This window comes from Lycorma delicatula, chromosome 2 (genome assembly GCF_047948215.1).
Source record: "Lycorma delicatula isolate Av1 chromosome 2, ASM4794821v1, whole genome shotgun sequence".
Classification (NCBI taxonomy): Eukaryota; Metazoa; Arthropoda; class Insecta; order Hemiptera; family Fulgoridae; genus Lycorma; species Lycorma delicatula.
The window spans coordinates 174,009,506-174,036,605 of NC_134456.1; the positions used below are offsets into that span (position 1 = coordinate 174,009,506).

At 26.5% G+C, this 27,100-nt stretch overlaps 1 protein-coding gene across 1 annotated transcript in view; it reads right to left on the minus strand.

Annotated features, from left to right (window-relative positions):
* Positions 1–27,100, minus strand: part of LOC142319430 (ribosomal protein S6 kinase alpha-5-like) — a 257,701-nt gene that overhangs the window by 57,467 nt on the left and 173,134 nt on the right. The window contains exons 5-6 of the mRNA XM_075356704.1: positions 9,097–9,207; positions 3,918–4,001 (exon numbers count right to left, since the gene is read on the minus strand). Coding sequence (XP_075212819.1) covers positions 3,918–4,001; positions 9,097–9,207 — 195 coding nt within the window. The remainder of the gene's footprint in view (positions 1–3,917; positions 4,002–9,096; positions 9,208–27,100) is intronic.

Here is a 27,100-nt window from a genome sequence, read left to right on the forward strand (position 1 = left end):
CACAACTAATAAAAGGAATAAAGTAGTAATATATTATGAAATATGGTGAGAACATTAGAAACTGTGACCGCGGGTCCACTAAATTGTTCCATTTAGTGTAATAATACACGTACTATGTGACATAATACAAAATATTGGTTTAGTATAAAACTTTTATAATTACTACTTTTACTACTTTTATACCACTTAATATTATCACTTTAATATTCATAATATTAAAGCGTTTAATTTGAAACAATAAACAACAACATTTATTAATGTCAAAAAGAATCCATATCAAAGTTAGGTACAAATTTCTGAATTAATGAATTTAAAACTAAAAATTTATTCACATAAAATTTACAATTAAATGATGACTTTAACGGAAAGATTTATTAGCGATATCACGAATTTAAAGAAAATAAGTTTTAGTATCAATATCTGGATACTTACAGAAAAAAAAACCTGATTTCTAAAATCATTCCTACGTAGTTCAGTAATCGATTCTCGGATTTCATTTTCATATAATTAGTTATAAATGTTTTTTTTTTTCAATGAATTTGAAACACTACTGCTCTATTCATCATAACAGTACGTTATGATGAATAACTTACTGAATTAATAAATCGTGGATTATCTTATCTTATTCCAAACCAGATTTCTGTTATCTATTCAGTTTCATTTCGTTAATTGTTTATGTAATTTCTAAACAAAAATCTGAAGAAAGTAGGAGTAAATTTCTTATTTTTTACTTAACTTTATATAAGTGAGAAGCATGGACAAAAAGCTAAAACTGTCCTATAACTGCTTAACTGTAATTTAATTAACGAAATATAAGGTTTAATTTAAGCTGTTAAAAACAACCTAATCTGCTTCAAATTTTTTTCATTTTTTATTATAAAGAAATCATTCACATCAAGATATGGGTCGTTACCGTTTTCAGATAATCTCAGAAAAACACGATTTTCACACCCTCTTTTGTCTACACGTTTTCCATGCTCTTTATAAAATGTTGACATTTCATATTTCGTTGGTTTCGGTGATTGTTCTGTTATAGTGGACCTTTAAAAAACGATATTTATATTTTAAGTAAATGAAGCTCTCATTAAATCGTACTGAAATGATTTTTTTTAATAGTAGAAAAACAGTTTTAAAACGGAAAGTTTTATAACAGAAAGTCCTAATTTATAAATCTGAAAGGGTATTTGAAAACGAAAGGGTTTTATTCATGAAAATAGTAATTTCAAAACTACGAGTATATTACAATATCATAAGCCTACTCATGCAGAAGGTATAATCACTGCACCGAGATAAAAATGTTTAGAATTACTTTTGCGGCAGCTGAACGCCACAAAATGTACTTTGTCGATACATTTTGTGGTCATACATAGACCATTACTCAAACAGTGTATACAGTAAAGTGGACACAGTTACGAATAGTACCAATATAGTGAATATATACACAAAAAATACATAATTTTCTTCATTGAAGAAGATAATCATAAAGAGATCTTTTTGACTGGTTCAAAAGTTAATTTAAAGTTCTAGTTTGCTCGTGAAAATTTTTGTCTTTTTGTTTTATGTTTTGAAATTTACTATAAGTCGAACAACCAAATCAAATTTTTTTTAAATTTAATATTTTTTTATAAATGTATAGTTTTTCTGGGGATAACCTTGTGATCAACTACTTAGGGTACCAGATATTTAAAATTCTAATAACTGCAAGCGACAAAAATAAAGGTTACAAATACTAATATTGTAAAGTAAAAATATGAAATTAAAAAATAACGATTTTCATATCTTTTTCTGAGATTCAGACCCTCAGACTCTAGATACGAAAATCAGATCTCTGTTATAAAACTACAGTAATCTTAAATTATCTGAAAAATTAATATAAAACGAAATCATCTGTTTTACAATTTCTTAGAAACAAACTAAGAATAATTGAATAAATCATTCCTTAGATAAAATCCTTAACTAAATTACTTTTGAAAAGCAAATACGTCTTACTTTATCTCTTTAAGTTATTCCAACACCGCAGCGTATGAATATAAATAGGCTAGTTATTTATAATAATTTCAATTATTATTTCATATCTACAAATATAAAATTTAAAAGTCTCCAATCTGTTGTCATAAAACTCGAGAACCACTGGACGGATTTTGGTGCGGATTTCACGAGTTTATGGAATATTTTAGAGAAAGGTCTAACTTTAATAAAATGGGAAACCGGTAGAGCTGTTTACTTCTTAACCGTTTAAGGTAGGGATCATTTTTAATAGATTCTCCGACTAAGAAAACAAAAGGTGAAAATTTATCATAACATAAATTTCGAATGCCGAAGGGTTAATAAAAAAAATGAGACTGGCGTGCAGGAAAAGGGGTCTAGTATACCGAGTGTATATTAGATTAATCTCTAGTTAGTTATTAAGTAACTAACTCGCGCGATCGGAACTGTACTGCATATCTGCACAGTGTAACTATGGTTTTCGTTGTCTATTTTCATTTTGTTTTCAACTAAGAGTCCTAATTCGTATTCTCATCAACAAGTTATGTAATGTAAGTAATGTTATTCTCATAACATTCATAAATATAGAAAAGAAAAGATATATATCAAAACATTCTGTTAGCGATTTTAGTAGCATGAAAAGTGACTTTGCGCCCGAAAGAATTCGAGTACAATAAGTAAAATAATAAAATTTACTTGAAAATCATTCTCTACTCTTGAAACATAGGCTTACTCTTGAAATATATGTTATAAAAATACATAAATGTGTTCTATAACAAAATGTGTTTTGTCTATGTGTTCAGTAACAAAATGCGGTATTAAATGATAAGTTGAATGTTACAGGTCATTTCAGTTATAATTACATAGTTGCAGTATAATAAACTATCGATTAAGCAAATATGAAGTTCTGAAATGGAACAGTAATGATTTTATAAAAACTTGATAAATTAACTCATCCGTAATTTCTAATCTATTAAATAATACGATCATCGAAATTCTTTCCTAACAATATTACATCCAAGAATTAAACAAATAACTGCAAATTAACGATTAACATATTAAAAAATGCTATAAATCGTTATACTTTATTATAATTTATAATATATTTACCACAAGATTTAATACATTATAAAAACATTTGTAATAGTCATTTGTAATATAATACATTAATACTACACAACGCAATTAAATAAAATACTTTTAAAATAATACAAAATACCACTGCACAAAACATCTTTACAATTAAAATAAATGACCTAACGAATGGCTACTACGACCACCGCTATATTATCTACATTTATAGGATAAATTAAAAATACGTATGGTTAAACATACTGATGAATGAAAAATATTATCCTCTTTTTAAAGTGACATAACTATCTCTTTCTTTTCATCTCGATACCCAATAATAATGGAAAAATAAACTAATTCAGATAATTAAATAATGTAACATTATATTAAACCCGTTAAACTACATTTGATAATTAATTTATAAAAATTTGTGCAAGAAATACGGTTAGGTATAAAAGATATTGTTTCAATTTTGACCTTGAATTTTTAACTAGTACATGGTTGCCACAGATGTTATGCTACACCAAGATCAAGCGTCATGCATATCTTACAAACTATAATGTATTTTAATTTTGTTATACTTATTTTACATTTCTCTAAATAAAAACCCAATACGAAGAGTAACTTTTATTCTAATTACTCTGTTTTAATTAAGCTAAGTATTACAAAAATCAAAGTACCCTGAAATCTACGCAATGAAGATTAAATCAAACCGTAAATAAATTTTGAAGACATTAATTATATAATTTATATATCCTAATAAAAAACATCCATATTATAAAATGTTGTATTAGTGTACATGAAAATGTGTATCATATCTCCTTAGTATTATTAAAAATAAAAATTAAATCAGTACTTACAATATCATGACCACTACTTCCACCCCGTACTACTTCTGGAGCCATATATTCAATAGTACCACAAAAGGAATACGCCCTTTGATCCTGTATGGGAAAAATTAAATATAAATATAAAAAATACAATACTTTCATTTAGATATTCAGATTAAAACTATTAGAATAAATTGTAATTACAACACACTAATTCTTGTATAAAACAAAATAATTAACTATATATATATATATATATTAATTTATTTTTCTCATCAGCTTCGGGATCCTTAGCCCAAGAGTAAAAGATTTTGCATATAATGGTCCTAAGAAAGTTCACAATCTACAGGCTGAGTCTGATCATCTTCCTTTCAGAAATGATGATTATAACTTACACAGAGGTTCTTAAATCTTACAAATTAATGTTTACCTCAAGTTATTACTTTCATTTTTACTTGAAACGTAAATCACTTCTGAAAACGGTACATTCATTTTCAAAACTCCAATGGCTGGTATTCTAGAAAAAGTAATAAATGAAATCGATCTAGTTTCATTTTTAATACAGCCAAATACATGGTACTATTGCACAACAATACACTAAGCACATTGAAATTTAGTTGGTAATCAGCCTTACTAGTAACCCCTTTACTCTGTTCACTACATTAACTAACATTAAAATGTAATCTAACAACAGTATTCTTAGAAAAATAGGTCTGAGTGGTAATTCTTACAATTTATGTGCTTTACATGTGTCACAGGAAATTACAATTTAAATTAGAACGCGTTGTGTAATACAATAAATTAATGTATATCTTTCAGTCGTGAAACAATACACAATACACAATAAACATATACATATACATATATATATATATATATATATATATATATATATATATATATATATAGTGTCTCTTACATATTAGGGAAAAATATTATCTCAAAATTAAACAAGAAAGGATATAATCATGATTCTTAAAGGAAACAAACTAAGGAAAGATTAATATTGTAAAATTACGTTGTAATTTTAAAGTTACTTTAAAATACCTGAAGTATTTTTTTATGAAAATAGAAACAACGTAATAAAACTAATGGTTTGGTAGCCTAACATTATTAGAAAATTATAAGAAAATATGCTTTATATTTTATTAAACTTTACACGTGTGTGTGTGTGTGTGTGTGTGTTAATATTTAAATAATGCAAATCACTTCATACCCGATAACAGATAACGAGTTTATTTATTTATCATACAGTATAATCTTCTTTTCATGTACCAGTATAAACATGAGGAAGATTATATAACAGAATTATAAAATACACATATGTAACAAATAGAATAATCGTTTTATATGAAATATACATGATATGGTACTTTAACTGATATAAAAAATGTTATTTTAAGAGCGAAAAACAATGTTAAAATATAGAAAGCAAGAATTTACAATGCAAACTCAGGTTTAATGAAAAAGTATTTAGGCTTTACGGCGGCCTTTGTCTTTTTCATTCCAATTTTAAATTGAATTAAAAACCGAGTGTAGATAGTACTGCAATACTTTAATAAAGTGTGCTATTGAATTCCAAATGAATTATTTCTCTTACCAATACTGTTATAATATAAGACAAAATAAAATCTTTTCAAATTAAAAGCTCACGAATTTGTAATTAAATGAAAAAATGAATAGTATTCTTAATTCATCATATAAAATATTCATTATTATAATATAATAATATTATAATATAATATTATATATTATAATATTATATTATAATATTATAATATAATATATTCATCATATAATAATAGATTATTTATTGTAATTAATAAAAAAATATTGAAGCAAATACAGATTAAATAATTATATTTGCCTTTTCTTCACTTGAAGTCTTATCACATTATTGTCACTTCATATAATTCTTTTTTTTTTTCAGAGGACAAGCGCATGGAAGCCCCTCAATACACATAAGCAGCGCACAACAGTTACAAGGAAATTAATACATTATTTTGAATATTAAGTAAAAATAGATAAAAGTATGCTAAATTAAGTCTAATTTGTTTTCAAAAAAGTACGGGATCAGTGAGAGTAATTTTTTGGACTACAAATTAATTTTTGAAATCAAAATGTAAAAAAAAACTAACCAATCGGTATCTATATTTATCAACTTTTACTAATCGTGTACAATGTTATTTATCTACGGAAATTTATTTATAATATAAAATAATTAATGAAGATAAAATAACTAATGAAAAGTACAATCCTAATGAACAAAAATTATATTTTGGTCATTGCCCTGATAAGATAAAAAAATACAATGATACTGCAGTTACAGTATTACACGTTTTGTAGGCGTATTCTATACCAGCCGACAAATATAAATGAATAAAATTAAAAATAAAATAAGAAATATAACTGAAAAAATAAAACGTATATTGATACGTAATTCATATTCACATTAAAATAATTATATTTTTAATTATACAATTAATTGTATGTACATTGAAGAGAAAAATTTACTTAAAAACAGCAGATATACTTATCCACAAGCACAATAATTACGATATTACATTTAACTCATTGCTTTTATGATAACATAGCCTTGACAGTAGCCATTTACTTTTTTTTGTAATGGAAACTGATATTGTAAAACATGAAACTATAGACTAAATACGGTTTTTTTTTAATATTTATAAAATAATAGAACGAAAATGAGATACAAATTACATATTATATGCAAAATTATTTGGCTTTCAAGATACATTCAGAATAGGGAAAAAACGGTAAATGCAACTTATATGGTACGAATCACTTAAAATTGAGTTTAATAAAACATTTATATTTATCTATTATGGAAAACTTCAATTTACTAGAAGAAAACATTTAAATATTACAAAGAATTAAACATGAAATATAATTTCAATGTTCCATATTTGGAAAAAAAAATAAAAATATATATATATAAAGTGTTAAAATATAGTTAAGAACAAGGTTCTATGTTATATTAGAATTTATTCTATCTGCTGTATTTTTTCCATTGATCGGTTTCAATTTAGCGGGCATTTCAGAAAAATTGCTATTTAATATGATATTTGTCCTTGATCTTACGTGTAGTGACTTTTTTTGTCTCAGTCATTTGACTCGTTTGATGTAGCTCTCCAAAATTCTCTATCTAGTGCCAGTCGTTTCATTTTGGCATACACCTTACAATTGTTACATCGCTAACAATTTATTTTACATATTCCAAACGTTGTCTAACTGCACAATTTTTTCCTTCTACCTGTCCATCCAATATTAAAGCGACTATTCCAGGATGCCTTAATATGTGGCCTGTAAGTCTGTCTCTTCTTTTAACTATATTTTTCCAAAAGCTTCTCTCTTCATCAATTTGTCGCAACACCGCTTCATTTGTCACTTTATCCACCCATCTTATTTTTAACGTTCTCCTGCAGCATTGCATTTCAAAAGCTTCTATTTTTTTCTTCTCGGGTACTCCGATCGTCCAAGTTCAATTCCATATACAGCTACACTCCAAATATATACTTTCAAAAATGTTTTCCTAACGTTTAAATTAATTTTTGATGTAAGGAAATATTTTTTACTGAAAGCTCGTTTGCCTATGCTATTCGGCATTTTATATCGCTCCTGCTTCGTCCATTTTTAGTAATTCTACTTACCAAATAACAAAATTCACCTTGTAATCTTCTCTCTTCCTATTTTTATATTCAGTTGTCTATCTACATTATTTCTACTATTTTCATTACTTTCGTTTTGTTCTTTTTTTATTTTCATGCGGTAGTTCTTGAGTAGGACTTCATCCATGCCGTTCAATCTTTCCTCTAAATCTTTTTTACTCTCAGCTAGAATTACTATATCAGCAAATTGTAGCATTTTTATCTTTTCAACTTGTACTGTTACTCCGGTTCTAAATTGTTCATTAACATCATTAACTGCTAGTTCTTTGTAAGGATTAAAAAGTAACAGGGATAGGGAACATCCTTGTCGGACTCCTTTTTTTATTATGGCTTCTTTCTTTCTTTCTTTCTTTTATACCCAATCTACATTTCATTACCACTAAATTATGATTACTATCAATATCTGCTCCAGTATAAGCTTTGCAGTGGACGAGTTGATTTCTAAATCTTTGTTTAACCATGATATAATCTATCTGATACCTTGCAATATCGCCCGGTTTTTTCCATGTGGTATAGTGACGTAAACATTATTACAGTGCGTACATAGTTTCACAATTTCAATTAAAAACAGGTGGGAAAGGACTGTAAATAAAACTGCTGGCAATTTTCCCTCAATTAAAGTAGAGTACAGTCGCTTCCCGTAAGTATAGAACATACTGTAGGTAGTACAGCTAATTTACTAATGAATACTATGAGCATACAGTATTTTTTTAACGAAGTCATGTAACGCTAAAACTTCACTGACGGAAAAGCGGTCGACAACAGGGATATATTTTACGCGTAAGCCTGTTAGATAGAAATGGTTCAACCAAAAGTTCTCATGAAATAACTTCAAAACAAACGAATTCTTTCTTTCTACTTTTCTTAAAACTTAACATTTAAATAATTAAATAACAAAATACAATCCAGTAAAAAAATTAGCTAAATATATTAACATAACTATTAAAACAAAAAAATTCGTTAATTTTATTTAAAAATTATAAAGTAGAATACTAAATTCATGAAGTGGGTATTAAACTTTGATTAGAGAAATTTTGTCATGAATACCAAAGAACATAACGATTCTTCTACTGTAGAATAAACCAACAAAAAAAAAGTTAAAAAAAAAATTATCGAATACAGCTTTAGGGAAAAACAAACAAAAGCTTAGCAGTTATGCTCCAGTTCACTTGAAGCTTATCTTGGTTCTACTTCTTTTTCATTTATTCATTGCTTGCTTCCTTTTCTCATTTTCCGTTATACAAAATTCACAAACCTAGCTGTATAACGTGTACACTATTACAATTTTAATTAAAATTAAATTTTTTCCACTAAAATTAAAATTGACTTTTTCTTTTTAATAATTCATAATTCTTATTCTATAACATAGAAAATTAAATTACAAAAAAAATATATAAATATATAAAAAAATAAATTTCTTGAACATTCTTATTTACTTTTAATTATTTTATAAAAAAAAAAAAAAAAAAAAAAAAAAAAAAACTAGTGCAACACTAATTAATAGAAAATATGTAACTTACAGTTTCATTGTTAGGAAACTCCTTGCTCAGACCAAAATCGGTTAAGACAATATGACCAGCGGAATCCAGCAAAATATTTTCTAATTTTATGTCACGATAAATTATTCCCAACTGCAACCAATAAAAAAACAATCTATTATGTAATTTTCAATTTTAATTGGAATATCAATTATTTATAAGTAAACAATAAAACAAAAAATAAAATAATATAATATATTGATCCACGTGCGATCGCACACATACTGAAACAATTTTACAAACTGATCTCGATTTAGATATCTCTACGAATTTTATTTTACACATGTACACAATATTAACAACTGAAATAAAATTAAGGAGACAGAAATAATATGGTAAATAAAATTCATTAAAAGAGTAAAAAAAAATCATTGGTCAAAATATCCAATAAACAAAATTTTAAATCAATTCAACTATTTAAACAAAATAAATTAAAAGAAGTAAACTTGAGGAAACATTTTACCTGTTAAACGATTACGAATAAATTTTTAACAGCACTTCCTTCCCAACTTAAATTTCATCAGACTGTTCAACAAATACGTATATGGTTTAATAACTTAGCATAATATCTAACAATATATAAATCTTATGGTAGTGAAATAGATTTCCAAGAAATCCAGGTTTTTTCAATGATTACAAAGAAAAAATGGCCACAAAACATGTGAATACGGCCGAATAAGCCTTAGAATCTGAAATCTACAATAAGCTACACCATGCGTATATGTGTTAATGTGCGACTGCGTATGCAGTAACAAACAGGACAAGCAAAATCTATAAGATAACAAAACCGCATTATGAAAACAACTTGCGTGCACTGAGAAACAGGTCATAAAATAATAGAATTATATTAAAAGAAAATGAGGTAAACTTCTGCATTACGAACACCAGACGCAGAAAAATTCATTCACCAAAAACATTCCTGTCCAGAATTTTGCTCATTTAATTTCTGCAATGATTTAAATAGTTTTCATAAAATATACTGCAAAAAGTTACATTAAGACCTTAAGAAGAAGAATATATTTAATCTTCTTGGAGAAATAATTATTTATCTTCTTAATTCTTTTAAATAGAACTCAGAATGGAAAAACAGAGAATTCTCTACCGCTGTCTTATTGAAATATGTTGCAACTCAAATGAATTGATAAAAAACGGAAAATTTCTAACCAAATTCATTATATTTAAATATATTATAAAGATATCAGAAATATTTTGACGAAGAAATGGTCGAAAATAACAGCTGAGAAAATGCCAGGGTTGCTCGAAAAATTGAATAAGTCTCGAGACCAGTTTATACATTATTCAGCCAGTTATTAAAGTAAAGTTAATTGAAAGGATAAAAACGTTAGTGGGAGAATCTAGTAAAAGAAAGTAAAAATAAATAAATATAATAAAATATCTTGATTGGTTACCCATCGTATTAAAAGCACCTAGATTTAGTTAATTTGATAAGAGATTCTTCTTTAACCTTGTAAAATGCGTTGCAGATATTAAAGATTAGAAACACAACTTAATAAACTAGCTACTATCAATATTTAATGCTGGAGGAGGTAAAAAATATTTATAAAAATTATAATTTATAATTAATTTAATAAAAACATTATCTACGTTGTCAATCGTTTTATTTTAAGCTTAACTTACAGCTTTTGTTTAGATAAATACAAAATAGTGACAACTCAAAAGATATATATTAAATAATAATAAAAATTGCTTATTGCAATCAAATAGCGTGAATTCAAAGAACAATCCAATTAAGGTAATGGAATAGAGAGTAGAGGATATTCAACGAACTGGGAGTCTGACTGCGTACGTATATTCTACTCGTATCTCAAGGGACTGCAGTGCACCGTAAATGACAGCGATAATGAACAGCCTTTAACACACTACAGTATTACCTTCAGTAGAACGTACTGTGTGCAATATATTTAATGATCAATAGTACATGCAAAATCGAACTATACTGCGAATAAAGAGTGAATATAAACGACACTTTAAATAATAACTTATGTCAATATCATAAGAGTTAAGAATTACACTTATTTAACTATAAATAAAATAACCTGTAAACTATAAAAATAAACACTTCCGACAATGTAGAACTTAAATTAAAACTCTCCCTAGAAATGCAGTTAAATATTATTTTCTTAGGCGCATATGACGGGTGTCCGAGAATTATCTGAACAACTTTGTTGATATTAAGGAAAATAATTTAAAATAATATTAAAAATTAATTTATTAATTTAATTATTTATTATTTTATAAATTTAACAAATTATTAATTTTTAAAATTAATCTATATTCCTGAAAATAAATTATCAGGATTGGAATTAGTTTTTAACCTTTATCACAGAGGTAGAGGTAATTTTTATGAAAATAGCTCAAAGAAACATTATTTATGGTGTTTTAACGTTTTACCATTCTAACGCAGAGAACAAGATCCAATTTTCACTAAGTTTATTAAACAAAAAATAATACGAATTTTTATTTTTTTATTTTTTTTACTAAGTAGTACGTAACCTCATAACAATAATAATTTTTAATCCTTTAAGTTTTAATCATGATTCAGTTTTAAACTCTATAAAAGTAATGGGATAACTCAGCAACATCGTTACCAGCTTGTTAATAAATGAGTGATATATTTAAAAATGAAATATGATTACAAGTACTCTATAGACGTAATAAAAAAATTCTCAATTTTTTATGAATAAATAAATGTTAAAAGAACAACCTTTTTTTATATTGCTACTATCATTGAGTACAACATTAAACTTTATGTTTGTTTAGATATATTACAAGCTATACATACTACGTATATAGGAAGAAATTTTTATAGGTACAGGAAACATAAAATAAACCTTTCCTGCTATAAGACTATCGATGATAGTTTTTAATATTCAATGACCACTATTCAACAAGAACTTGGGCAAGAGTTGTACATATCCTTCTCTGTTATGGTTATTTTTATATAAAAAGTAAAATTATAGTCTAACGAAACAGTAAATCTACAAAATAAAATAAAAATTGCAAAAATCTAAAAGATTTTTTTATTACTACTATTAAAAACATTTTTAAAACGAAAATATATTTTTGATAAAATCTAGTGGAGATGTTCCTTTTATTTACTGAAATTTACATAGAACTTACAATTTAACCATAAAAAATAATTAAAAAATTTTTTTTAATAAAAATTAACTAAAATTTTACAAAGATTTACTAGATAAGTAAAAATCACATTTAAAGCACATTATAATTGTAAGTATCTTAATATTATTATAAATATTAACATTATAAAATTTCCTTATACGTTTGAGATAAAGGCTTTATACGTTAAAAAAAAAAACTTTCAAATTAAAGGTTGGAATAGTAAAAAGTTAAAAAAAAATAGCTCATGGACTCCTACATTTAGGGAGTGGGAATTCCCACCTTAACACCTCGATGTTTAGTTAAAAAATTAATTTTAAAAATAATTAAATTTAAAAGACTGAAACAGTAAAAAGATCTGCCAAGAAATAAAAACTTGTTCTATAATCCTACCGATCGATAGAAGTAAAGAAAACTTCCAAGCGATAGAGTGAAATAGTGAAATATTTGACAAAAGTCAAATTTCTGGAGATAGGGACGAAATTCAAGTTATTTAAAGAAAATACAAAAGAATTGGAGACTAACATTTTCATTAAATTCCAGAAGAATACCAGATTTCCAGAAGAATACAAATAACACTACTCGTGAAAATTTGTTTGAATTTTTTAAAAATTCGAACGTGGAACTACAGGAAATTTTGATGTAATTCATAATTCTATTCAACAGTTACATGGGTCTAATTTGATAAACAAATCAGAATAAACTTTTAATACTATTTTTCTCTAAGAATTTTATTTCAATTATATAATATCATCTATAATTATAAAAGAATAAGTCTACTGTTTAAAGATTATGAAAACCAATAAGAAGAAAAAAAGGAAGATATGGTTGGTCAGACATCCCTAAGCGGGTCGGGCAGTAAAGCACACGCAGGTGGCACGCGACACCTGCCATCATATAAACTAGTATTAGGGGGTTGTTTTTAAGGAGGAACTAAATAGAAAATACAAAGCGATTCACATTACATTACAATACAACCCCAAACCCAAAACCCAAACCCTAAAACAGCAGATGGTTCTGCTACATGTCATTTTACATGCCCTGCAAATTCAGAATCTTCTGTCTGTTTCAGCGCTAAAAACCAGAAGTAACCAACCACATAATAAAGATGAAAATTCTGTACTGTCCTTCCGTTAAAAATAACAGCTGTTCTTTCCTTCTTTTATTATAAAAGAAGTTAAGAGTTAACGAAATAATATGTAAAAATAAAAGTTATTTTTAGATGGAAAATGAGAACAATTAAAATTTTAAAAAGATAAAACACTTTACAAACTGATTAACATGCACATATATACATTAAAAACGTAAGATATTAATAATAATAATCAATTAGTTATTGGAAATCAGAAGAGGAAAAATTAACAAATTATAATGATGAAATTATTATAAATGAAAAATTTCAATAATCTGAATGCTTAACTGCATTCTTCTTAAAATAACAAAAGAATATCGTAGATAACGTGACATTGAAAATTATTTTTTATTATAATGAAACTACTCAAGTAATTTAATGCCGGTACATTAATTTCAAATATATACTATAATTTCATTCAAGGACACTGATAAAGGAAGACAATAAACGAGTGCAATGTTAAATCACAAACTAAAAACAAAACGTAGCTTTTAACTCACGTAATATTAAGTACAATTAATTTTAAGAACACTAAAATTACTTACATATTAACAGTTAAAAAAAAAAGAAGAAACATTACTTTATAAAGCTGTTAAATCTAACCAAAGCCAACTTAAGAAAGAATTTAAACAATCGATCTTTAAACATAAAACACTCGAACATGGCGCGCTATGTTTATCGATGAGTTTATAAGCTTAATAACTACTCAAAGTGAAAGTAAAAAATCTAGGTTCGTATCACTTCATTTTCCAATTATATTTCTAATTGAAAGAAATGTCATTTATTTTATGTAGTCACATTAAAGGAACTGAAAAAACTAAAAACAAATCCATTTTTTTGGACTTTTGACGTTCATCAGACTACAAAATCATGTGAAACACCTAAAAATATATCCGTTATCTCCCAAATTATTAGGTTTTCCATTATCTTCTACTAGTTTGAATATTTTTTGAATTAACGGTTTTTATCGGCCATTTTTCAAATAGTTACTAGTTCCGTAAGTAGTAATTGTTCATGCCAATTTAAAATAAGTTCGTTTTCAAAGAATATATTAATAATTTATGAATATAACAATATATCCATGGAAAGAGGAAACAAATCATGCATATAGTAAAAGAAGAGCAAAAGGATAACCAGTTTATCCCTGATGACGGGAATATAAAACCTGTAAACTGGTAGGCCTACATGCCTCACTTGTTTCATGTCACATGTTTCACTAATTATTTATATTTTTAAGGTTAGAACGCTTATTTCAAATGTATGCACTGTCTCACAGTACTTATATTAAGAATTTCGCTATTTAAGAAATTAAAATTTCTTAAAAACTGTAAAACCAAAACTGAACCCCGTAGAGGGATTAACTTTAATACATTAAAAAAAAATATTAAGAGTTTCAATAAAATTTATTTTTAAACTAACGGCTACCCGCGACTTTGCAAGCGTGGTTGACGCGTACCTTGAGTCCTTCAACGCTCATTTGTTTGATTTTCAGTGATGGCAGCTCTGAATGCTGCTTAAAGTTCCAGTATGCGGGGTTATTTTTGTATTCTATATGTTTATCTATTAAAAAAATAATAAAATAAAAAATATTCATCGAAATCGCTTAGTAGTACTCGTTGAATGAAGAAATTTGCAGATTTCACAAATTGTTAAATTTTTCAACATTGCATAATTTCTTCATTTTTCGGAAAATTTAATATATGGCACAGAATGTTTTTGTAGTCTATGTTTCTAAAATAAAAAAAAAAACTCATCAAAATCGATGGAATAGTTTTTCATGACTTAATAACCAAGAGACAAACAAATTTTCAGATATATATTTTGAATACGTTTTCGAATTAATTTACATTTATAACTTTCAAATTTTAATAGTTAAAAATCATTTTATTTTTATTAATATTTTCAAAATTATTTTGAACTAATAAATAAATTATACTAATTTTATAAATACTTTTTATGTACAATCTTATTACGCAACAAACCCAAAAATATTTATGTTTTTGGAAACTAGTTTTTTAAGCCAAAACTGTCATGTATTTACTGGCATTCATGAAATGAAAACGAGTTGTTTAACACGTTGAACACAAAAAAAGATTTTTCCAGCTGTTCTAGAAGTACAGAAACACAAATAAATATAATAGCAAAACCTCCTGACAACGGCGTAAAATTAGTTTTTCTATTATTTTGAATAATTACATTTATACCTTAACTTTGAGTTTTACACAAAAAATTATCAAATTAATTTATTCATTTTTTGCAGCTGTAATGCGTACGAAGCACCGACCGTTATACAAAAGGCACAAGTCGTGATTTTTTTTTCATATAGCAGTGATGTTGATTATGCAAAAAAAATCCTTAATTAATCCTAAATATATAAAAATCCTGATTGTATACAGCAGTTTTCCAAGGTAATAAGAATGAAGGTTTCTCTTGTAGAAATAAATTTCATCTTTATTACGGTGGTATGTTAAGCTCGGTGAAGAAGTTACAGGAAACTAATTCACTCCATTTTATTTTCCATAAAGTAATATAGGATGTAGTTTATTCGTCAGAGTGAATTGTCTCATGATATACCGATTACAACTTTTATTTTGTAATATCTACCAAAATTAATTTATCTTGATTGTAATTTATCTTAATTTATCATGATTGTAATCCATGTAATTATTTAACTTGTAATGGATTTATAGTGTTACAGCACCATCATAAAGAAAAATTATTCCTTTGTATTTATCTCTTGATACGATGAATTTCACCAAAAAAGTACTCGAATATCAAACGAGGCCACAACTTACGTAAAAGATACAAATTTCAAAACAAAACTAATTTTTTTCTGCGCCGGTTTAATTTGTGTTTTAGCAAAAGTTACTGTGAATAGAAACGATTAAACTTGAAAAAGAAATTAATGAAAAAAGTTTTCGAGTGATTAAAATAGACAAATGAAATTACATATTTTATAATAAAATAATCCTTTAAACCTTTTTATACAACTACGATATTGAATGTAACAAAGAAGAATACCGTTTTAAACAGCTCATTATAGCCTCCATGAATATTTATAGGCTATGTTTAAATTATGATTCGTGTCACATAAAATTTTCTTTAAAAAAAAAACTCGTCCTATTTATGTGCTTAACATATTATAAATATTTATCACATACTTGACACTGTCATACGCCTTAATTAAGTGTCAAATATATAAATCTATATAAATTAATTAAGGCCAACTGGTCTCGTCTCGGTTTGCATGAACAAAAATATAGCTTTTCTTAAACTTTGATCCACTGATAATTTCCATTTAGTAATTACCTCGCCAGTCCGCCCTCAAAAAAATTAAAAACTACAGCAAATATTTTTACACTGATTATGGTAACGCAATGGGAATATGAATCACTTTAATAAGGAAAAACTGATATCTTAATTCTAGAAATAAACAAACGAATAGTTATTGGATTGTAATATAAACTTCCTTAATACTGACTGGGCTCTGTATAGCAACTAATAAAGCAAATATACAAACATATACAAAGCATATATTAAACAGTAAAATATTACTTTAAAAACTAGGTATATTATTTTTTTTTTTTTTTGATTAAGTAATCATGAACAAGCAAATAAGGTGATAATGATAAATAAGCTCGTAATATTATACAAACTTTCAACTTTATCACTGGTAAAATGGTTAAATTTTGAGCTGTTTGCAAATGAGGAGAAAGTTCAGTGACATCGATTTCTTTAACGAATCCTAAAAAGACATAAAATTTTAAATTAAAAAAAAGCTAAGCAACTTAATTAGGTAAAAGAATTACACAATCAGATTTTTTTTTCATTTTCTTTCAGTTTGAACCGATAATAACCAGAAAAATACAAACGAATAATAATCTATTATAATACAGAAACAATTATAAACAAATGACATGAACACTTACAAGCAGTATGTTACATTTGTGTAATAAATTGCACGTACATTTTAAACTTAGCAACAACAATTTTTCAAGGTAAAATTATAAAGAATAAAGTGCTAAAAAGGTGTGGTAAATATTTAGTAACTTGACGTTAAAATGGATTAAAATTTAATCCTTAAAATGAAATATCACAAATTGCTCCAAGTAGAACAGCATACTTGTATATAGCAAGATGAATTTGGGTGGTGATTTACTACACGAATAAACATACGTGCTTACATACAAACGCCTAATGAAAGTAGTTTAAGGACCAAGGACAAATGAATATATCTACCTATATATTAATATCTCCAGTAAATAAATATTTAAATAACTGCCTACAATTTGCTGGTAGTAATCTACTAAACTAGTCAAGATAGGTCGATGAGCAAAATATTATTTTTATTTGGCACATATATTTAAAAATATAAATAAAACCAAAGATTATACATATAATTTATTTTATGAAAAAATTAGTAAATTTGAAAAATTATCTGATTTTACTTTACGCGTATGTATAATGATAAATTAGTACAATAATCAACGAGGTTGCCCACCACGAAGTGGGTAACGATCCCTGTAAATATCGGAGTACATTATTCAGAACGACAGGGATACAATAATGATCAACAATTTTAGGTTGAAATTGATTTTCCTTCAGAACCATTTGAGAAAGATTCGAGATATAAAAAGAAAAACGTGGGGATGTGAAAGAAACCAACGTTCAGCTGACAAACTTCAACAATTTTTTCCTCTGATTGTTAAGTAACCTAATAATAAAAAAAAATTCAGTCACAATTTAAAAATCATTCCTTATTTTTAATTATATTCTGTTATTTTTTCCTTCAATTTTCTCTAGAAGTCTAATAAGATATTAAAAAAATTTTTATCAAGATGCAAATTTTGCTTTATTTAAAAAAATGGACAGAACATATTTTGTCAAGATACGATGATGATCGTTAATAAAATTTTAATATAAAGATAAAACTAACGTTTCAAAATCCACGGTTAAGATAAACTGATTAAATAATATTATTTAAAAATCGTTCAATAAATTCTTGTGATGTGTGGACAAACACACGGTATTCAGTTAATCTATTTCAGGTTCACATAAAATACACCCGTTTTTACGAAAATTGCTAATCTAAACAATGTGAAGGTGGGATTTCAATTTCACACACATAATGTAAATTATAAATAAAGAGTTTTTTTTTAATAATAAAAATTAAGAATGAAACTAATCTGAAATATTTACTAACAAATTTAAAAAAATCTTTAAATGTTCAACAAAACAATTTATAAATTCAATTTATAAATAAGAGAATAAACTTATTTTTATTAATAAAGATAAAGGGAATACATGCTTTTTAAATCTATAAAATACTTTTAAAAATATGATGCGAAACAAAAAATTTGCAACCAAACTAAAATAGAATGAAATCCAATCTGCTAAGAAAATTCCTTTGATATTTACTACATTCCTATTATCCTTCATCATCATTCTCTTCTTTACTTTTCATTCTGAGACTCAATATCGTCAAGAAAATACAAAAGACTCAACCAAATAATAACTAGAAAACCAGACTGTCATCACACCACAACAAAACGAAAACAGCATTGAAGATGTTATCTCAAGAATATTACATAACACTTGGAAATGGTGGGAGAAGAAGAAATATATAGTTCTATATATACAGATACAGACAGACGGTATAATAATACTGTATACTACGGAACAACTTCCCCACCGACCTACTCTTCAAACATAACCACAAAACATTTCCTATTCGATGAACGTCTGCACGGAAACAGTGTTGTCAACAAAACAAAAACTACCGTCACGAAATTTATATTTTAAAATGTTTATATTAAGATACTACTATTTATTTATTTGTAATTTATTTTTTTTAGAATTTTAATTTTTTAAAACTCCAAAAGAGAAGGTACAACTTTCTGAAAAATTACAATTTTATGAATTAATTTTCTTTTTATTAAAAAGTATGTAATAATAAAGATAATAATTCCCCATATAAAAATTTTTATGTTACAGACGAAATTATTTAACCAACAGTATCACAATGGTTCACTTTAGACGTAGGCTAATATTTAAACAAGCACATTAGACCTAAACTATACACGTGATAAGAATAACACTCACCAAGCACAAGTAGATTTTTGTTGCTTTGTAATATCAATACGATGAAAAATAAACTAAAAAAAAAATAACTCAATACAATTTGATTAATAAAAAAATAAAAAATATGTAATATAACTTCCCTTCTAATTAAAAAAAAAAAATTCAATAAAACACGTATAATAGATACACACCGAGGAAATATCTTCAGTGATTTCTAGGCTTTCTATAGCCATTAACCCGTAGCTATCGATAGGATCGATATTTCCTTTGGTTTAAAATGTACTCGTATACATACTACGTATAAAAAAATCATGTTAAAAACAGATAAACATTTGAATATTACGCTAAGCGTAATTTAGCGTAATTTTTTCCATATTAAACATTTTTAAATGAACAAATATTTATGTTTTATTGAGGAGTTAAGATAAATGAAATTAATACCAATCGTAGACGGCCTCCGTGGCGCGAGTGGTAACGACTCGACCTTTCATCCGGAGGTCCCGGGTTCGAATCCCGGTCAGGCATGGCATTTTCACACGCTACTTGTCATTCATCTCATTCTTGAAGCAAATACCTAACTGTGGTTCCGGAAGTTAAATAAAAGACCAATCTGTAACTGAGCATGAATTTAGAATTCGGCACTGACTTCTAAAAAGCAATAGCATGATGCTATTACTGATAGTAAAAGCACTGTTTTTAACCTAATTCAAAATAATCGATGAAGATAGCACCATTACCTAATATGGGAACTACTTTAAATTAAATATTAAGTAACCTTATTGCTTATTTAAATACTAGGTCCAAAATCGACTTAATCTAAATACTGTGTTACAATTTTACTATTTTTACTACATTTGTTAAAAAATATAAGTAGTAAATGTTAAATCCTATATGCTACTGTTGGTGTTACACATATGCGATCTCTATGCTCCTCTTTTAGTATTTACGGAATTAAAAGTCATAAAACAAATTTTTGGAATTATTTAATAAATATTTAAAATCTATAATCGTTTATATATAAATATACAAGCACATACGCGCGCGCGATTTGTTTTTTATTTATTAGATGCCAAAATGCGAAATGGCTCAGGTCACAAAGTCACTTCTGTAAATAGCTAATTTCAAGAATAACTGGTATTTCATAACTTCTCAAGCTGTAAGTAGTTTAAGATATTTCGTCAAAAATATTGAAAAATAATTTTTTTTGTAACTCAACAAAACACTTTAAATTTGAATTCCTTTAAAAAAATGTTCATAAACTACGGTAAGAGTTAAAAATGTTACGTACTGTTAAATAAGTAAAAAAAAAAGTGTAGCCTCCAAGACAGAATTAATACACGATCATTTCAAGTAGGATATTTAACAAAACATCAATGTTATAAAGAGAAAAAAATATTTTAAAGTAATCCTAAAGAATCAATGATAAAAATAATAAAGTATCAAATACCATAAGAAACAAAAAATGTTTTATTATAGAAGAAATTATTTAACAAACAACATCACAATAGTTCACGTTATACATAATATTTAAACAAGTGCACATTACACCTACACTGTACACGTGATAAAAATTTCACTCACCAAGCCCAACAAATAGTTCCTGTCTGGTTTGAATCCGTCTATTAATCGAGCGTATGTAACATAAACATGATTTATTCTCTCCCGTTACTTAGTAAAATTTATTGCAATTTTCACAGTGTTTTAAATAATTCAATGTAAAATATAATCTAATACTAAATAATAAGTGAAATAAAACATTTATTAACAACAAAAAAAATCAAAAATATTCTACAACCTCGATCTGGCTTCGTTTAAGTTGTTAAAATATAAAATGAATATAATATTTTTATCAAACATGGCCCGTTTGTATGATTATACAACAACAATAACTTATAAAAACCACTTACCAACAAATTTTTTATATGTGTTCAAGAATTTTCAAATACCAAATCCATCTTCAGGAACTCAAAAAACTTTTATATTATTTTTAAAATAAAAAAACTAAAACTAATTCATCGTATGTAAATGTAAAAATGTACAACAGTGGTCGTCACGTTTTAAAACATTATGTCGACTTAGCGTCCAATCACTGTACATTTTTACATTTTGCATAACGACTTACATATGATGAATGAGTTTTAGTTTTTTATTTTTTTTTATTTTAAGAATAATATAAAAGTTTTTTGAGTTCCTGAAGATTGATTTGGTATCCGAAAGTACTTGAACATATAAAAAAGTTGTTGGTAAGTAGTTTTCATAAAATGAGTATTTATATTTCATAAAAATAGCATCATAAAATCAATGAAAATGTACGGGATAGAAACATTCAGTGCGGCTACTAAAACGACTGTGAAAAACTCCAGCCATACCGATAAAAAAAATTCTTATAAAAGATAACTAATCCTTCAGTTAAAGTAATACAAGAAATGTAATTTAATTTAAGTAATTTCATATTGTATAGTCTTAAAGTATCGTTTATAAGAAAATTAAAGCAAAACTATACTTCAACAGATTCCATTATTTTTTTACAGGCCGTTCATAATCTCTGGAAAGTCGGTTCATCAAACAATTCCCAGAAATAAAAAATTACGATGTTAACTTGAATAAATATTTACCTATCCTTCAACTATATTTCAACCGAATAAAAACTATTCATTTTTAAATTAAATGTTTCACGTACAAATAAAGTTTTTGTTATAAATTAAGTTTTGAAATTATCGATTCATAATATAAATTGCATAACTAAAACTTAATTTATCGAATACAATTAATAAAAGCAGTTTCTAAGCTAAAGTTTGTGTATGTTAATATGAAATTGTAATTTTATAACGGATGAAAAATTGCTATGAATGACAGATATTCGTAGCCGTTATCTTCCGAATAGAAGGATGAGAATCTACCACAAATAACCCGAAGGGGAAAAATCGAATATTAATTTCATCTACTGAATTCATCGTAATACTGAACTACTAGTAACAATGAAAAAATTCCATATTACAATGCACAATTAGATATTATGTATCAGCAAAATAATTTTTTGGCAAACTAAGCATTCATTAAAAAATAATTTTAAAAAATCAGTGAATTTGTACAAAACACTGAACAAAATTAATTTATAAAATATGGTCATTAGTTACTTCAGTAAAAATGTTCGGAACTAATGAAAAAAATTTAAAAAAATTATGCTCGCGCCCGCACACACACACACACACACATTTTTACAGTTATACATTGGAATTATATGTATATGAAGTATCTCCTCGTATACATTCCAATAAATACATGTACAAACAATACAGTGCATATAATATACTCTATATTTGCCACGTGGATGTATGAGTAATAGATTAAATTATCGTCCGTCCGTCCGTCCATCCACGCGCGCGCGTGTGTGTGCATATATGCGAATAAATTGAATTTATTTACAAGAATGCAATTCGAAGTTTAGTGCCAAAATTTAGTTGCAAATATATGTTTGCCAGAATTCAGTTTTATGACGTTGGCTATTTAGAGAAGCAAATGCTAAATCAGATCACAAAGAAAGCCAACTATTTTGTGTCGTGTTCATACATACAAGTTAATAATACAATAAGGTTTATATAGGCAGCATTTACAAAAACATTCATGCATAAATTAATATACAATACACAAGGATCGATGATGTTTACTAACGATATAACAAATTTACTAAATAAAGCAAATTTATTTTTACAGTAAACAATTGCGTAAATTTAGGAGTATTTTAGTAATATTCTAAATGTAATTATTATCATGCGCGTATTAATAATAACATTTAATAATAGCTACTTAATTAATAATACTAGTAGTAAATTAATAATAATTAAAATCAATATTTTTTAAAGGAAATCATTTTTATTTCAATAAAGATAATACATAATGCAGAAAAGGCAGTTTTAAAAAAGTTAGCTTTTTTCACTTAGCACTTTTATATTTTACAAGCATAATTATATTACCATGGAGATAAAGTGTAGAGATTCAAATAACAAAATTATGACTTTAAGCAACATTGAAAATTACAAGTAATGCCCTTATTTTCAACTATTTACCCAGTTTATTTAGGTCCTAATGGCATCTTATTTTAGGTTTCATTAGGAAGAGAATTTCGGTCTTAAAATATCCAAAGATAAAAAAATTCGTATACAAAAAAAAAGAAGAGTAATGTTTATTCGACAGCGACAAGTTTTGTTAATACGAACAAATTTTCGGGAATATTTATGATAAAGTACATAACGTACTTCAAATTGAAGTAATTTTTAGTAAGTTACGTTTCACCAGAAAAACGATTGTAGAAGTAACCAAAATGTTTTGGAAAATGTGAAAATAATCCCTTCACCAAATTCAGTACTTAAAACCATCTTCCTTTCCGTCATATTGGATTAAATTTCAAATTCGTACGGAAAAAGGAAATTTTATTTTAAAAAAAAGAAAAAAGTTCTTAGTATTTTAATTAATAATTATTTTATTTGTTTAATTTGATATAAAAAAAAAATCACCTTTAACCAGATTAATTTATGGTTTTAATAACGTGTGTGAGAAGTAAAGTGGACGTCAAGGACATAACCAGGGAATACAATTATGGAGTCAGGGGCTCCCGAAATGTATTTAAGAAAAAATGAAGAATTTATACCATTTCAAAATGTTAATACAAAATTAAGATTCATTCATAGGTAGAAAAAAAAAAATAAAGGTAAAATACGGTAGAATATGGACAACGTAACAAATAACACAAAAATAATATGGATTTATTTTGTATTTATTTAATTTTTTTTGGATTTACAGATCGTAAATTCACCGATTACGGACGAATGTTCAACCTGGAACGCCCTAAATAATATGGGAAGTAATTGTGATTACTTTCCGATTGTTCATGTAATTTGTAAATGATAGAACGCTCGAAATTACGTAAGGAAATAGGATACTACTTAACAGGAAACAGATATAATAACGGATGAATACTCAACCTGGAACACCCTAAACAATATGGGAAGTAATTCTGATTACTTTCCGATTGTTCATGCAATTTATAAATGATAGAACGCTTGAAATTACGTAAGGAAATAGGATACTAGGAATAGGATACTACTTAACAGGAGACAGATATAATAAATGAAATATAAACAAGGAAAATGATACAAAGAAACTACTTTATATGTTACAAACTTCTTGCGCTCTTTCTAACGTTCTGCTTTCTTCAAGATGAATTCTGAATCAATAACAAGAAGTTACTTAAAATAAAATATACGATTAAGAACAGGTAAGAATATACAAAGTATCGTCTATAATACCACATAAAATATGAAGGAAAAGATTGTAATACAATGAATACGGCCTTGAGTAAAGCTATCACAAAACACAACACGACCTTGGTCACCACAGCATAGCTTGCCAAGATGTAGCAGTGCCCATAACACGCTAGCTAAATGAGGAGCAACAGATTTCCCCCACCATTTTCCCCTCGACGAACATCAACAACTCGCAGTCTAACAAGTCAGAACTCATCGTACAATACACATAATTAAAATATAACTTTCATTACACTATATTGTATACAAGGAAAATAACTTATATTATCAATTGGTTAACACATTAATTTACAATAAAGATAATGTGTTAAAATTAAATTTTAACGCTCATTAAAAACAACAAACTTTTAAACATTTATAAAATAATTATTTTGATAATATAAGCTGTAGAATCGTTTACAACAAAGAGAGACGACACAGTGAACATGGATTTTATAACAAAACCTTCAAGAAATGAAGGAAAATTGTAAGAATCAATCACGAGATGTTATAACAAGAAAAAACAATGTTCGGAAAAATCGTTCAAGATAAAAATTTAAGTGTAACTAGAATAGCTACATGTCAAATGATGGAGGCAGATTTGTAACGAAAATATACTCGTAATTATAATTATAATTTTATTTAAAAATATGATTTAAAAAAAACCTCATGGTACAGACTTTATTAAAATTCGAATCAATAACATTTAACTAATCAGTTAATTCCAGTTAAATTTATGTTAACGATTTTAATGATAAGAAACTTAAAGACAAAACCCACATCCCGAAATGAATTTCCTTTACATACACAAAAACATTCTGGGAAAAAAGAATTAATGTAATAATAGACTAAATATTTCAGAGGACTGTGAAGAAATTATAAATAAATACTGCGTGTAGATTAAATTTTTTTTATAGCCAGTATAATAAAATTTAGTAATTTTAAAAAAGTTTTTCCAGAAAAGTGGTCGAAACCGCGACCTCTACCTTTCTATGCCGGTAAAGTAATCAAGCAATATAGATATTTATTTTATACTCTTCAGACAAATATAATTTTATATTGATAAAATGAAATTGAAAGATATATTTTCTTTCAAAACTGAAATAATTTATCTTTCAAAACTGAAAGATATATTTTAAAAATATTTATACTCAATAATATAGACTGTTATTTTTTATTGGATAATAAAACTGCTAAAGAAATAAATACGAGCTTTTCAGAAGTGCAGTCAATATAGAAAAGATCGGAGTGATTGAGCCTTAAGACAAATAATATTATAATAATTCTTAATCGATAGAAAAAAAATCGATTTGTGGGTAATCTAGAGCAAGACTACTGAACCCAGGTTAGTTAATTTTGATAAACGAGTAAAATAATTTTGATCACCGTTAAAAGATATGAATGTATGTGTGAAAGAAACTAGATTAGACACAATAAGGAAACATAAATTAAGATCAGAAAGTAGCAAATATTTGTCTCGAGGCAAAAAACAGTAGCAATTTTTGTTTTTAATGTATTAAATAGATATTTATGAATAATAAACGTTTTATCAGTAATCTTTCAAAATGACTTAAGAGCAACAGGCATATAACTTTGATATTCTATTACGATTTATTAATATTGCAATGTAATATTCCATTTTAATAAGGTTACCAAGACAAAATATTAATTTGTAATTAAATTAAAATGTATAACGAGTTAAACCTAGCTCATCCAAGTTTAATGGTACTGAGGTGCTACTGAGCTGAAAGATAAATCAGGTTAGGCGTGATACTAACAATATATCTTTTGGGTATGAGATATCGTTAAATGCAGCATTGGCTTACCACCTAACGAAAAGTTAGGTGAAAAGTTAGGCTCGAGTTTCTTCCTCAAGTTTCAGAAAAATAACACAAGCAAATTTAAAAAAAGAAAAAACTAAGTCACTTGCATGTATCATCTCTTCACATACATTACGTCTTTATCATCAATTATTAAGAATAAAAAGTCGTAAGAGAAAAGAAACGATACGGAACGTGCTGAAGAACTAATGGCTAATGGTTGTGTAACATGGCATAACAAAAAAATAAATAAATAAAATTAATCAGGAAAAATGTATAAGTTAAGAAAATAACATAAAAGTAGGAGAAATTTATTATTGTTACTGGTGACGTAAAAATCAAGAAATGTCCAACACAGTTCATAGCAAAAATACTTTGTGACTTTATGTAGGATTGTCATGCAATTAATTACGTATTATAATACGTAAGTATAAATAATGAAATGGAAAAATGAAACGAATTATAGATATTTTAACGTCTAAACATTCATTGAATTTATATAGGTAGCATTC